This window comes from Pinus tabuliformis, chromosome 3_1 (genome assembly GCF_031772625.1).
Source record: "Pinus tabuliformis cultivar Carrire ecotype Pingquan chromosome 3_1, CPIR1, whole genome shotgun sequence".
NCBI lineage: Eukaryota > Viridiplantae > Streptophyta > Pinopsida > Pinales > Pinaceae > Pinus > Pinus tabuliformis.
The window spans coordinates 749,361,396-749,378,256 of NC_142301.1; the positions used below are offsets into that span (position 1 = coordinate 749,361,396).

Below are 16,861 nucleotides of genomic sequence, written 5' to 3' on the forward strand. Positions count from 1 at the left end.
TGTTCCTTTCAATGTTACAATACATATTTATACATGTCGAAGCATCCAATACCATGGACCGAAAACCATCGCGTCCAAAACCATGTGCGAAAAACATGCACAAAACCATACATAGGTCTGCCCAACCTAATATAGGGTCCAAAACCAAAATTTTCCTAGGCGCTGCCCCAGACCCTATAGAGTGGGATTACCTGCACCCCTCAAACCCCTATGACTCCCCCCGCTACGCAATAGACGCAACGAAGGGGGGGATCCACCCCCCTTCTAACCCCTCGGTTAACTATGTGGGCTAGTCATGGAAAGAATATAACACAACCCAACATTCTCCCACTTGTTGGTTTCTTTCCACAGGGGGCCACAAGAGAGCTTAGTCATTTATCCAGCCTTGCAACGCCCATTGTTTCTCTACACCAAGAGAAATTATCAGAGCTCACAGATTTTGTCAATGCACCTGCAGTATTCTTCAAAGTGTCCACCTTCACCAACAACACCTTTTTCTCTTCTATCATATCCCTCACAAAGTGATACTGAACATCAATGTGCTTTGTCTCTGAATGATATGCAGGGTTCTTTTCTAATAAAATTGCACTTTGGTTGTCACAATCTATCCTTATAGCTCCCTGTACTAACCCCATACTTGAACACAATCTCTACAACCAAACTGCTTCCTTGTTTGCATGAGTGGCTGCCATGTATTCTGCCTCTATAGTGGATAGTGCCACTACAGATTGTTTCTTACTCATCCAACTGACTGTACCTCCAAATAGGTTAAACACATACCCACTTGTAGATCTTCTCTGATCTAGATCTCCACCCTAGTATGCATCAACAAAGCCATGAATATCCAACACACTGTCCAATCCTGGTCTTCCTTGGTAGCACAAGCCATAATCACTAGTGCCACGCAAATACTTGAAAACCCGCTTCACTATTGTCCAGTGCTCCTTCCCTGGTTTTGACATAAACCTGCTCAATACTCCCATTGTATGTGCAATTTCTGGTCTAGTACAGACCATCGCATACATCAGGCTACCGACTGCACTTGCATATGGAACACGAGAAATGTCCTCTTCCTCTTCTTGTGTCTTGGGACACTTTTCAGCAGATAACTTTACACCTATAGAAATAGGAATCTTCACCGGTTTACTATCCTGCATATTAAGCCTCTGCAATATTGTCTCGACATACTTCCTCTGGTTTAACCAGAACTTCCTCTTTGTCCGATCTCTTTTAATTTCCATGCCCAAAATATAGTTTGCAGCACCAAGATATTTCATGTCGAATTTGGAGGACAAATGAGTCTTCAAATCCTGGATAATTTCTTTGTCGTTTCCAACCAACGACATATCATCCACATACAAGACCAGATAAATAACACGGTCACCAATGAATTTAAAATACACACAGTGACCTGCTTTGCTTTTGGTGAAGCCAAGTATCGGTATAAATGTATCAAATTTCTAATACCACATCCTTGGTGGCTGTTTTAACCCATACAGAGACTTCTTTAACTTGCATATCAGTTCTTTCTTACCCTTCACCGCGAAGCCTTCAGGTTACTTCATGTAGATCTCCTCTTCCAAATCCCCATGAAGAAATGTTGTCTTAACATCCATTTGTTCTACCTCAAAATCAAAAGCAACAAAAACATATAAAAGTAATCTAATAGAAGTTACCTTGCCAACAGGAGAAAAATATCACCAAAATCAATTCTTGGCACCTAGGAATAACCTTTTGCTACCAACCGAGCTCTGTATTTCTCCACCTTTCATTCTGCATTTGTCTTCTTCTTGAACACCCATTTACTGCCAATGGGTTTCCTTCCAGCCAGTAACTCCACCAGATCCCAAGCCTCATTTTTTTGCAAAGATGCCATTTCATCAACCATGGCCTGTTTCCAGAGTTTTCCATCCTCTGAATCTACTTCTTCCTTCACAGTTCTGGGATCATCATCAGTAATAGATAAAGTAAAATTTGAACAGAAAGCAGATGGACTATACCTTTCTGGCTGCCTTCTTTCTCAAACTGATCTTCTCACACCCGGAGTTATGGCTCTTCATCTTCTGATTCCTCCTCTATTGTAGAGTCTGATTCTTCCTCCTTTAGCTCAAACTCTATCTTCTCAGGTTCCTTTGGTTGGAATTCATGTTTAATAACATATTTTACCTCTCTGAACACCACATTTTGGTCGTACACAACCTTCCTTATTACTGGGTTCCAAAGCTAATAAACCTTTAAACCATCCTTATAGCCAATAAAGATGCACTTTTTAGATTTACTATCCAACTTGGTTCGTTTCTCCTTTGGAACATGTACATATGCATCACATCCAAATATCCTCAGATGTGAAAGAGAGGGTTTCTTACCAGTTCATACCTCTTATGGAGTCTTATCCTCCAATGCTGATGAAGGTGATCTGTTGACCAGGTAACATGTTGTCTCCACCGCCTCTAACCCAGAATTCCTGTCCTAACCCAACACCACTGAGCATGCTTCTTACCTTTTCCATCAATGTCTTGTTCATTCTTTCTGCAACTCCATTTTGCTCAGGTGCGTATGGAGTAGTATTTTGTCGTGTTATACCACACTTCTTACAGAATTCTTCGAATTCCTTACTGCAAAACTCTCCACCATTATCTGTCCTCAACACCTTTATCTTGTTCTTTGTCTGGTTTTCCACCAGAGACTTAAATTCTTTAAACTTGTCAAAGACTTCACATTTCTTCTTAAGGAAATATATCCATGTATTCCTTGAGAAGTCATCTATAAAGGATACATAGTACATAGACTTACCTAGTGATGGAACCTTCACAGGTCCAAACACATCACTGTGCAAAAGCTCTAATACCTGTTTCGCCCTCTTACCACCAGAGGGGAAACTCACCCGATTCTGCTTCCCATATACACAATTTTCACAAAAATCAAAATCCAGAGAGCTATTACTCATACCTTCTACCATACCTTTACCATGAAGTATTCGAAGGCCCTTCTCTCCAATGTGTCCAAGCCTTTGATGCCACAACATGGTCTTCTCTCCAGAGACCACTAGATTTTCTACTCCACTTTCAGGAACCACAAAACTATTGCACCCATCAACAACAGTGCTACCTTGCAGCTTGTACAGAGTTCCAATTCGAACTCCCCGCATCAATACCAGTGCTCCCCGAACCATCTTGCAGGTATCCTTCTCAAACATTGTTTTTACACCTACATCATCTAGCTTGTGTACAGAAATCAAATTTCTGGCTAATGTAGGAATATGCAGAACACCCAGAAGTGTTCTAACCCTTCCACCTTGCAACTTCAACTTTACTTTTCCGCGACCAATGATTCTAACCTTCCTGTCATCCCCCAAGAATACATCACCACCATCATATTTCTCATACTCGCAAAACCACTCTCTATGGGGAGTGAAGTGAAAGGATGCACCTGAGTCAATCAACCATGCCTCGTGATCTACATGTGTACTTGAAGAATCCAAGTACACATCCCCACCTTCATCTGAGGTGGTTTTCACCTCTACAAAAGGAGCATCATTAGATCCCTTTCCTTTATCAGGAGCTTTAGATTTACAGTCCCTTTTGTAGTGCCCTTCCTTTCTGCATTTCCAACACACCACCTTTATAGGTTTTCCTGGAGATTTAGATCTCCCTCTAGATTTAGACCTCCCACTCGATGACTTATTTTTGTTTCTGTTCTGGGACCATCCTCGTACAAACAAGGCATCATCATTCTGGCTCTCCATATTTTTCTGTCTCATTTCCTCTGTCAGCAAGGATGAGATTATTTCATCAAACTGCAAGGCAGTTGCATTGCTACCTATTGCAATAACCAAAGTATCCCACGAATGTGGTAGAGAACACAACAAACTAATGCGCTTATCTTCATCTGAAATTTTAATATCAACAGATGGTAATTGACTTACCATAGTATTAAATGTGTTCATATGCTCTGTCACTGAGTCTCCATCTTTCATCCTCAGGTTATACAACTTTTTCCATAGGAACAATTTATTCACCAGAGACTTAGATTGGTATGAAGTCCCTAACTTGTCCCATAAAGCCTTTGCCATAGCTTCCCTTGATACATTTAGCAATACTGAATCTGAGACACACAATCGTATTGTGCTCTTTGCCTTCCGATCCAACTTCTTCTATTCTTCATCAGACACTCCTGTTGGTTTAGTACCTGGATCTACCGCGATCCACTGATCTTTATCCACTAACAGATCCTCCATCTTGAGTTTCCATAACTCAAAACTCTGACCATTAAATTTCTCGATCTCTATCTTTCCACTACTCGCCATCTTCTTTCACCACCAGAATCGATCCTGCAGATCTCCCACTGAACATGGTCTACCACAGGCCCGAGAGAAACCCCTCAGCAGCAAAGGCATCCCCTTGAAGGCAAAACAACTCCAATACCAAATGTAGGTTTTAACCCCGTACATAAATTACTTGCATACAAATTTTAAAACACAGAAAATAAACAATGCGAGAGTATAACACATAAAATACATATACATAGATATTTTCCCCTAGATCCCAAAACTGGGACTACCAGCTTGATTTTTCATTATGTTCCTTTCAATGTTACAATACATATTTATACATGTCGAAGCATCCAATACCATGGAACAAAAACCATCGCGTCTAAAACTATGGACCGAAAACTATCGCATCCAAAACCATGTGTGAAAAACATGCACAAAACCATAGGTAGGTCCGCCCAACCTAATATAGGGTCCAAAACCAAAATTTTCCAAGGCGCTGCCCCGGACCACATAGAGTGGGGTTACCTGCACCCCTCAAACCCCCTGTGACTCCCCCCCGCTACGCAATCGGCGCAACGAAGGGGGGGCTCTGCCCCCCTTCTAACTCCCTGGTTAACTACGTGGGCTAGTTGTGGAAAGAATATAACACAACCCAACAATTTTGCTGAAGAGAAAGGACATGATAGGTTGCAAGTGTATGGAGACTCTTAACTTTTTAGTTTTTCCAATTTTGGAGGAGGTTATGTGGGTAAAATTAATTTATGAAAATGTTTTATGCTTACACATTTATAGGGAAAGGAATTCTCAAGCGGACTACTTATCCAAAGAAGGTTTTACTCTTTCTCAGGACCTTTGGTAGGTTACTGAATAGTGAGACAACTCATCTTACGAGTTCTATCACAAACCATCTATGGATGATTTCAAACTAGTTTCTCCATTACACAACTAACTACATATTTCAAATAATATACACCTGTTAACGGTTATTTCTATTTCGTTTTGCAGATTTACAGGTGAAGAATATATTCACAATTTTGTTATATTTTGTCTCTCGAAACATGTAAGGGACTGTATGGCGAATAATACATCTTTTTCGTGGAATAGCTTTGAAGACGACTGATTCTTTGTGAACCAACATAATACACACAATGATGGGTATATACAAAATATAACTTTATTTCATTTTGCAATTGAGATAAAGTTATGTTTTTTTCTCGAAGGAAAAAATATAATAAATAACTTTTAGTAACATTATATGACAAAATGAATATGCCATAAAGTGGCAAGTTCTTGCCAAATATATAAATTCAGTAAATAAATAAGTTCTAACTTGACTTTTCCCATACAAATGAAAATGAGAAATGGATGACAAAGAACTCTAAGTTGACTTTCTCACTTAAACATAATAAATATAATAAATAAATTGAATAAAATTATTTAAAGTTGAGTATCAAGCCATTGGAATTCTTTTTGGCAAGACTTGCAAGCAAGGATCGTACCCTGCTTGCATAAGCCAAACATACTATGTTGGAGTCACACTTTGAGTGGCAATTTTTTTATTTTTTTTAAAAGAAGCTTATCATTTGGAAGCTAATACCTTTGAGCAACCAAAAGCTTCTTCTTGTAATAAAATATGGAAACAAAATCTATGGCCCAAATTTTCACTCTTTTTATGGATCCTACCGCACAAGGAAACTCCTAATGGGGCAAATTAGTAAAAAGAGTGCTCTTTTCTCCCTCTTTATGCTTCCTATATAACACAGAAAAGGAAAACTAAAAGCACTTATTTAATGGTTGTAACCATTAAATATCACATGGAATATATCATGTGGATTTTTTATTTTAAACCTTCCAACATTAGCTCTACCCTCGAGCTTTGGAGAGAGATAAAATTTTCTAATCCTACCGTTAATAGGGTCTGGAATTTGTTACTCGAATTCCTTATTTGGACCCTTTGGAAGGTACGAAACCATATAATTTTCAGTAACCACTACTTGAAACCTAAGGACCTTTGGTCTATCATTCAAATTGATCTTAGAGAATCAATGTACTCTCAACCCTAGTTTTATCATGATTGGCAAGCTTCTACTTTGGAAGCAATCATCCTGAAAGTTCAAGGAATATCCAAGCCCCATCAAATTCTCTCTCATACCATTCCTATGCTTCCCCTTCACAACCCCTCCAAATGCTGTCCTCCCCCCCGACCTTCACCAAAATAAAATTCAATGGAGCTTCCAAAGGAAGCCTAGGAATAACATGTTACAAAGGAATTTTACAAGATCATTTTGGTAGCATAATATTGCTATATTATGGCTCCATGGGGTTCTCCAACGATAATACAACGGATTTAAAAGCATTGGAAATGGGTTTAAACTACGATCAAACTCTATGCTTCTAAAAAATAATATTGGAAGGAGACTCACAACTAATAATCAACATGATCACCAAACTCATCCATGGGTCATCTCTACTATAACTTTTTTATATCTCTCATATTAAAATTTATAACATTTGGGATTAGAGCTGAAAATGGATGTGCTTTGGCTTTAGAGGCATGCTTCTATTTCTAATGATTTATTTGATCTGGTGGATAGAGAGATCTAATTGCAGATTAGAAAAGCAACATGGCCGATCTAAAGAGTGGAATGAAGCATCGAGTTTGCGAGTTGTGTTTGTAGTGCATGGTTAATTTTATCTTGCTTTATAGATCTCGCGTGCTTCTGAAGTTGTGGTATCAATATTACAGTGGAAAGGAGAGCACGAGGCTAAGAGTGTGCCAAGTTGAGAGGATGGTAGAATAATTGTTAGGGTAACAAAAAAAATATTATTGTAATGGAGTTCAAAATTATTGCATGTAAATGGGCATACTACTATAAGACTTGGTAAGGCATATGTACCCTTGGGTAATTTTCGGTAAAGTTTACTACTAAACCTAGGTCATAGGGGGAATGCCAGGTTAACAAATACCTAGGGTTTAAACTTTGAGGGGGGTAAGGGCTAGAGTGAGTGGGGCTGGCTTACTTGGTTAGTTTGGCCAAATTTGGTAAAGGGAAACCCTAAGTTAAGGTTTAAGGGGCGAATGTTAGGTAAACATGACTTTGGGAAAGAGTCAAAGTTGATCAAGTCAATAGTAGTGGTTTTAGGCCCATGGTTTTTTGGTTGCCCATTGATTGCATGTAATGGAGCCTTTAAAAGGCTAGGAAGACTTCATTGTAAGGGTACTAGAGATGTGATTGGTGAAGTCTCACTTGGTCGACTTGGTCAACATTTTGGCTAGGGACTACTTGAATTTTGTTAGACTAGGTTTTTCCTCGTAGTTGGGTTTTCCTAAGGTAAACATTATTGTTAATGTTTGCATGTGTTTTGTTGTTGTTTATGTGTGAATGGTTTATTATTCCCCTAGGAAAACCCCAACTCTGAGGAAAAACACAACTTAATGGAATTCCATTAGATCCCTTGACCAAAACATTGGCCAAGCCCGACCCACTGAGCCTTCACTACGTACCTCCTTTGCACCCTTACAATGAAGTCTTCCCAGCCTTTTAAAGGCTCCATTACATGCCATCCATAGGCAAATTACCATGGGAAACCAAAAAAGCCATGGGCCCAAAACCCTTACTATTGACTTGATCAACTTTGACTCTTTCCCCAAGTCATGTTTACGTAACAAGCTCCGTGTAGGGTCTCAAAAAGTTGGAGAATAGAAAATTGCATGGAGAAGGTGGCAAACACAATGAAAAACATAATAGTCATTATTCCTTTGCATATAAAAAGAACAGACAATAAAATTGTCGACCTCCTGACATACAAAGGATGTAAACATAAAGCGCAACAATACATTGGCACATGGGAGGATTAGCTTCACATATATATGAAACAACACTACTAAGATATAGTAGATAAAGATCTCTCAAGTGTTAGGGAAGTGATAGGTGGGGGAGAGCACTACTAATGTCTCATCGGGAATAAAAGCGGGTGGATGTGGCCAACCTTCCCCCAAGGTATTTATTGCAAACATAAATGTGGAAGATTGCAGAGAAGGGAAATGGGTATGTAGTCCAAGATAATGCACCGTCGCTGGTTTAACCTGTAGACTATGGCATTCATACCAAGGTGTGAAGGTAAAGGAGGAGGGTTCAAGATGAGACCCTGTGCATCATTGCAAGCCTGGTGCACCATTATAATTTGTCATGTTAGGAGGTGGAATGTGTAGAATTGGGATGCCAATACAATTTGGCATGATTTAGGTTTGAATTCTCAAGTTGCTCTCTATTACGACACTCTATTATTGATGGTTATGGTTGCAGGGTCTTGGTTTTGGGTTTTGTTGTAGGACAATTGCAATTTTATCTATAAATTGGGTGGCCAACATGGTCTCTCTTTGTCTTCGGGCGGCTTCCATTTAGAAAATGGCTCCACTTCGACCTCTTTGCTAATAATTCGCTCTCTCCCCTTAAGCATCGATGTTGAGCAATCTCCAAGGCCCTCACTACTCTTCGACATTGGTTTTTCTATCCTGGTTTGGAATCCCCCTCTCGCTTGCCCTCTTAGCCCCCTACCCCTTGCCTTTATGTTCCTCTTTGTTCGTCATCTTGGTGAGTCAATAGTCTTTTGGAAACACATCCATGGTTTCTTCTCCCTTATCGCCCCCATGACCTCCACTTTCATTAAACTCGTTCTCTTTGTTTGTGTCGGTGGGTTTCCTTCTCACCCGCAAGATTTCCTCTAAGGTCTCTAGCTTGTCATTTCCACTTTGATTTCACCCCTTTGAGATTGAGATTTAGCCCTGTCATTCTATGGACGCCCAACTTGACTAGAGAAAGAGCCAGGTCACGTAGAGTCTACCTATTATCAGGAAATGAATTCCCATGCCCATTAAAAAGCAGAGGCCTTAACACAGAGATATATAGACCATACATCGCCTCAAATTCATGAAGAGATAACTAAGGCAGTGCGTGGCACCATTATGGAGAGAAAATGTCTGATAGATATTGAGATTGCAGGTGACTTTGTTGAGTGTACACCGGATGTTGGTGACACTAGGGGAAGGCTTAATCAATACACACACACCATTGACATTTGTTGGCATATGAAAATGTTTCTTGGGAGAGTTCTCCTTGACATAAATAAAGCTCGTCAAGAGATCTTGATGATGTTAGACAAGCTACAAATAATGGGTCATGGTCTGGATCAACCTCTTCAGAGAATTGAAGGCCACCTAGGCCTCCTTTTAGATCCAACTACTCACCAAGGAGTAGCATGACCCATTATCACTATCGAAAAACTAGTCTCTCCAAAAGTGAGTTGATGGATTCTGTGTACTCCACTACTGGTTACTTTTATGATATATTTTTTAGTTATTTGCATATGTTAGTCTTAATTGGCCTCAAGCCTCATGAACTTTGTGTAATATATTTGTTTTTCACAAACAATATGACTTTTTCGATGCTAAAAAAGCTATAGTTCTTTTAGTAATCTAGTTTTTGTAATCGGAGACCAAGGAAAATAACAATATATATTTTCTTTGGTATCTAACGAAATGAAGCTCTTTCATGGACAAAAGCAAAAACATTTATACGAAATGAGTATGCCATAAAATGACTAGTCTATATGGAAGAAAGTAAATAACCTTTAAATTAAATATAAAAATTGAATGCTAAAAAATATCATGAAAATATAAGACAAATATAAAAAATGGTCACATTTATAAATAATTATTTTTAAAAATACTTATATTAATAAAATAATAATTTATTTAATAATTTTCAATTAAGTAAAAAATTATAATATAAAATAAACTATTTATATATATTTATAAAAAATATTATATAAAATAAAATTAATACAAAATTAAAACTAATCACAATTAATAATTTAAATTGACTATAAAACCCAATATCAACGCTTTTGGCTGATACGTAACTACCACTAAACTTCTTAAAGACACATAATAACCAATAAATCTCTTACCCACACTACTCTCTCCGTAACCCCACAATTTCACTTTTCTGAGATTACCAACGGAGCTGAGTTCCACAATTTCACTTGTCTGAGATTACCCACTCAGCTGCCCCGAGAACTGTAAAAAAAAAAAAACAACACTTTTTCGCGATGACATATGAAAACCAACTACTTTTTTTGTTAATTTTTTCTTCTTCACATTTTTATTACGGTAATCGCGATGACATATCACATTTGAAAAGATTTTGGAGGTTATACCATGGGTTCTCCCTCCGACAGTGTAACAACAGATGCAGCATACAGATTATTGCTAACTTGTCCTGCTGGCCTATCTCGATCTCAGGTACTGCCCTCTAAAAGTCATGGCACGAATTTGCCAATCGCGCCACGGTTCGAATCACATTCAGTCCATACTCTTTGGCAATTTGATCATTTTCTTTTGGGACTAGTCTGGCACCGGTTCGGTTAGTTTCAGATTATTTGGATAGCAATTCGAGAGATGTGTATAAATGAGCGATTTGAACTAAAATATGATGCATTTAGTGGGTAATTATTATAGACACAAACGTCCCCGATATTCCAAAGATGGTGTGCTAGGTTCGCCCGCTTGTAATCGGGCTTGCGCAGCTCAGTACTCTGAATGCTCGCTAGGGTTTGGTTTTACGAGTCAAAATAAACCCACTACTATTTATTATTTTCTCTTGCTGCATTTTTTTTCTTTTTTTTTTCTTTTAAGTAGTTCACCGCTTATGAGATCATTTTTTCTGAGTAAAGATCAAAAAATTCTTGAAAAGGATCATTTTTATATATGGAATATTTTTTGGACATTTTTTCTCATTTGAAAGATGTATTCAACCCAAATTTTGAATTTATTTCTGCGCAAGTCCAGGTAACGAATCATGAGTGGAGGGTGAGTAACAATTTTTCCTCTCACTTATTAGAATTACATTCAGTTACTCAATTGAGTGTAAATAGACATTTTAATGGAATCTTTTCTCTACTCAGTCTACCTAACTTTGATACACAGGAAAATTCGAGTATGTGATCCGTCACTTAAGCAGAGTAATTAGCATTTATATTAAAATATCTAGTTGCATGGCCAGAACATTTAGTAATTTCAGATGCTCACAAACTTTTTTTTAGTCTTTACAGGTTTTCTGGACTACAATTTTACATTGGAATTTCCTATACGCTCTGCAAAACCACCCCAAAAGAGTACATATTTGCAATATATAAAAACACATATAATTTAGAAAACCCCGGAGGGCCCAGCTTCTGCTACAGGATCCATATTTCCTTTTCTGCAACGATACGAGCCTTCACCAGTTGCGGAGACACCAGTTTCAGTCGCCTGGACACTGATTCCTTGTTTCGAGTTGTCACACTTGGGTCCAAGTTCACCTGCAGTTAGAGCATCCTCACTGGCATGCATTTTCAGCATAAGCAATTTTGTCCCTAGATTTGTGAATTTTTTATCCATTCTCAGCTGCAACCATTCACATCGCATCTCCAATAGGTTAAACCTTGTTTCCTGTTGCAAAATGTAACTAGGTTAAGTCTTCATAATGACATGTAATTTTGATTTTATGTAAAAGATGTAAAGAAGAAAGATAAAATTATTGTAATGCTTGCATCATGGGTTTCATGAGCAAGAGATTTTATTTTTAGTTAAGGCTCCCATTGTGAGCCCTTAGGGATATTGTCATCTAGTCATAAAAGTCTAAAGAGTCATTGTCATGTATTGAAGGCATGTTACACATTGTAAGAAGTCAAATTTGTTTTTGTAAGTCACTCTCCAAGACCTTGTCACTAGTCCTCACTCAAGTCGCCCTACAATGAAAGATGATTCGAGAAAGATGAAGTCAGCCTACCCTTGTGATCATGTTGGCCTAATTGTCATGGACAAACCACTATATATAGCAGTGCTCGGCCTCATTTGGAGGACATCAATTCGGTGAAACAAGTCTCTAATAAGAAGTGCGAAAATCATACTAGAAAGAGCCTCAAGATCAACGAGGGAAGAAGAAAAGAGAGCAAAGGAAGTGACATCATTGGGGGACTGTTTTTGGGTTATTCTATCGTCACATGTGCGAAGATCACAGATTTGAAGGAGGCCAAAGGTTGCAGTCATACAAAGGCAATCTTGTTTGGGTGGAAAACTTCGTTGAAGGAAGCCGAGTAAGAGGGAGAAAAGAGTCTCCCTCTTGAGGATACTATTCAAGAAACAAATCTGATCTAGGGTTTTTGTTGTGAAGAAAATAGTTGTAGACCTACGAGGAAAGGCCGAAATTCTAAAGGAAGCCGAGAAGAGGAAGAAGAAGAGTAACGTTGATCTAAGGGAGAAGAGGAGGCTTGTGACTTGGTCTTGGAAGGGCTCTAGTGTCAAGGGTCTTTGTCATGGTCTTGGTATTCGTCAATTGAAGGTTCTATAAGAAGAATTTGTTTGGGTTTCCTCTCAAAGAGTGAGAGGTTTTGGCCCTGGCTGACAACCTATACACTGTGTCTCTTGTCTTTTTATTGTTCATGAGTTGGTAATTGTCTTGATGAAAAGAACACAATAATAACACAAGAAGAGAAGATCATAATCAAGAAGTAAAAAGACACTCACAAGCAATTATCATAGTAGAGAAATCACCTATCTATTGATGCCCTAGATTTCTCAACATGGTATCAAAGCTAAGGTGACAAAGTCGAGGAGGGGCATCTAATCAAAGAGACACACAAGGATCGAGTTTCAAGAAAGGGATCAAAGCGAGTCAAAGAATACCAAAGCAAAAGTTCAAGATCTACATCATACCGAAACCCTAGATCAAAGAAATCTACTTCAGCAAAAGTCTTGGAATCATCATCAAGGAGGAAGCAGAAAGAAAGACCAAAACCCTAGAAGCATTCCTGAGATCATCACTCAACCATCATCTAAGGAGTGGAAGCTTTTTCAAAGACTAAAGAAGGCTAGATCGAAGAACATTGTCATCATCTTCAAAAGGGTTTGTAAAGCAAGCTCTCTCTCATTAAAGCAAAGCTTTAACCTTTGAAGAACTTCATCAAAGTGATCTCTCTACCAAAGGGATCAAGGATTACTCTTGTAGAAAGAATCTATCAAGGAGTAGTCTTCTACTATCTATATCACTATCAAGTTAAAGGAGGAAGCAAGTGGAGAAAGCAACATCTACTCAAGTAAGTATATTTATGACTTCATCTGAATCTATCAAAATGTCTTTTTGCAAGGAGAGCAACAAATTAGTTGGGGCTTCAAATTTCCTTGCATGGAAGAAAAGAACAGATCTAAACCTTATTGAGAATGAAGTCATGGAACACATCAAGGGGTCAATAACCCAACCTCCTAAAGAAGATGCTCAAGCACTTGCTAGATACATGAAAGGGGAAGTGAGGGCCCAAAGGATTCTCATAGAATCCATCAAGGACTCCCTCATCCCATATGTATCAAAATTAAACACTTCAAAAGAAATATATGACAAATTGGTAGAGTTGTTTTCTGTAAGTATTGTAGAAGTTATCTCTCTAAGGCAAGAACTCTACAAATTGAAGATTTCAAAGGAAGAAGGAATAACCTCATATTTCATGAGGATTTCAGAAATAAGAGATCAACTTCAAGATTTGGGTGAAATAATGTCTGACAGAGAAATGACCACTGTAGTATTAAATGCACTACCAGAGGAATGGGGCAACTTCACTTCAAGTATTTATGGGAAGAAACAAGCCACCCCTTTCCAGGATCTATAGTAATTGTGCAAGATTGAAGAAACTAGGTTGAAGGCAAAAATTGATGTATGATCAAATGAGCAAAATCAAGCATACGCTGCTATGACAAAGAGGAAAGGAAAGTTTGGTAAATTTGGGCCTTAGAAGAAAAAGAACATGGCTAAGGTTCAATGCTATGGATGTCAAGAATATGGGCACTATAGAAGAGATTGTCCTAAACTTAAAAGGGACAATAACAAGAGAAATAAGGAAGAAGCCCATATTACCGAAGAAGTGGAAGAACCTGAGATGAAGAAACCTAAGAAAGAGGAAGTGAGAGATCTCTACTTTGACTGAGACAATCTCCTTCACTGAAAGTACTCTTCAGTTATGTAAATTATAGCTATCTAGATAGGAAGCATTGTAAATAAGATAGGATGCATCATATTAGAAAATGGCATCATGGTAGAAGCATTAGAAGTAAGAGCTCGTGACATAGGTAACATGAAGGATGTCTGGAACAAAATCTATGGCAGTCAACTATGAAGGATATAGCTCTTGGAAACCTCATTGAAAGCTCAAGTGATACTTATGGAAAAAGGAAGAAGTCATCTAGGACAAGGCTCATCATACATCAGTCAAAAGGTAACATTTGCAGGATAGGATATGCAAGATCCTCAAGATTCTTTGATGGAATCTTCATTGTAAGGTTCACCGATCATGAGGGGAAGCAAGTGTTTCATCAAGAATTCCAAACTTGTGGAATTCATGGGATGATGACATAACAGTGAAGCAGATCAAGGGAATGAAGCTCCTTCATTCAAAGGAAGTTGTTGCAGGAAGTCTGGATGACCCAAAGGAAAGATGAGGTATGTATGCTTACATTTGATATTATGGAAGTCATGTCATATGGTTGCAGGTAACATGGATCACTGCTCTATCTTGAGAAGCATGATCAAAGGAAAAGGATCTCCTCCTCTGAAAGGATTCAAGAAGGCATAGGTCACTCTAGATGAAATCAACATAATATGTCCACATATGAAAATGAGGTGGTTGACAATAATTAGAGGAACTTTGAGTGGAAGTTCCTGAGAATGAAATATGTGAAGAAAGGAAGAAAGAGATCGTGGAATATGCAACAATGGTAAAGGCAATCAACATCCGAAAGACCAAGAAGATTTGACTATGATATCTCCTAGAAAGATATGAAGACTTTGATGGAAGTTTGGAAAAGATGGAGACCCTTGACAATACATATCTTTAGGAGATGTGTCAACATGTATGCAGGATACTGATGCCTACAAGAAGATGTCATGATGAAAGACCATCACAAAGGTAATTGTGATTTAAGTGTTCATTTCTTATTTTTGAACAAGTATCTGGATGGGCTTATGCAGGACTGCCAAAGGAAGAACTGTGGATGTCTTCCCAGAGGACCATGTAGAAGGATGTAAGATCCTTCTGAAGAAGATAGTATGAAGAAGGCAACATGACATGAAGCAAGGCCAGATGTAGACTGATGGATCACTTTCTGATGAAAGGAATGATGACATGACTAACTCATGGATGAAAGTGATGGATGGTCTGTACCCTATGAAGAAGTCCCAAAGGATGAAGACTCCATAATGAAGAAGAAATTATGACATTGAAGAAAGGAGCTCTTCAAATAGCTGGTTGTCTGTTCATCTCCACCTGAGGAGCTGTTGTAGGTCCCTAATTAAGAGGGATCCTGGAAACAAGTTTCTTACTTGGAAGAAACTTGGAAAATTCCTAAGCCAAGAGGGAGCTTAGGTACATTCCTTTCGTAAGAATGAGTACATTTCTTTATTGGAATAGATATGTCCTCCCTAATTGAGAGGGAGAGATAAACACATCATTCTGGTCTTCACCTGGGAAGACAAAATGGAGGATTGGGTAATCATTTGGCATCTGATGCTCTTTGAGGATGAGATAGGGCATCCAAGATAAGAGTAGGCATAGAGGACCGATATTCTTTGAGTTTGGGAATCCAAGATCAGAATAGTCCTGATGGAACACACCCTGAGAATCCGGGTGGGGTATGTTCTGGGAGAGACAATGATGAGAGTGTCTATAAATCATTGGTCTTGCCGGCATTGAACTCAGATCTTGTGGAGAGATAGATCTGTCAGTCAAGGCCTTGCTATTTGACAATGTTGGTTGATATGATGCTATACAAATGAGTTACCAATCTGATTCTTCTTATGAGAAATTCTTCAAATTGAGAATGACCAAGTACCATTATGAATACCTCCCTAGTTAAGAGGGAGTGTTGAAAAGTGTAACTAGGTTCGGTCTTCATAATGACATGTAATTGTGATTTTATGTAAAAGATGTAAAGAAGAAAAATACAATTATCGTAATGCTTGCATCATGGGTTACGTGAGCAAGAGCTTTTATTTTAGTTAAGTCTCCCATTGTGAGCCCTTAGGGATATTGTCATCTAGTCATAAAAGTCTAAAGAGTCATTGTCATGTATTGAAGGCATGTTACACATTGTAAGAAGTCAAATTTGTTTTTGTAAGTCACCCTCCAAGACCTTGTCACTAGTCCTCACTCAAGTCGGCCTACAATGAAAGGATGATTCGAGAAAGATGAAGTCGGCCTACCCTTGTGATCATGTCGGCCTAACTGTCATGGACAAACCACTATATATAGCAGTGCTCGGCCTCATTTGGAGGACATCAATTCGGTGAAGCAAGTCTCTAATAAGAAGTGCGAAAATCATACTAGAAAGAGCCTCAAGATCAACGAAGGAAGAAGAAAGGAGAGCGAAGGAAGTGACATCGTTGGGGGACTGTTTTTGGGCTATTCTACCCTCACACGTGCGAAGATCACAGATCTAAAGGAGGCTGAAGGTTGCAATCAAACAAAGGTGATCTTTTTTGGGTGGAAAACTTCACTGAA

At 38.5% G+C, this 16,861-nt stretch overlaps 1 protein-coding gene across 4 annotated transcripts in view; it reads left to right on the plus strand.

Annotated features, from left to right (window-relative positions):
* The window catches only part of NUDT9 (nudix hydrolase homolog 9), a 214,829-nt gene that overhangs the window by 12,203 nt on the left and 185,765 nt on the right, over positions 1 to 16,861 (plus strand). For 2 of the 4 annotated variants that reach the window (XM_089413232.1, XM_089413235.1), the window contains exon 1: positions 10,421 to 10,577. The exons of the other annotated variants lie outside the window; for them this stretch is intronic. In XM_089413232.1, coding sequence (XP_089269358.1) covers positions 10,494 to 10,577 — 84 coding nt within the window. In that variant the 5' untranslated portion in view covers positions 10,421 to 10,493. Of the gene's footprint in view, positions 1 to 10,420; positions 10,578 to 16,861 lie in introns of those variants that run through there. 4 annotated transcript variants of the gene reach the window in all.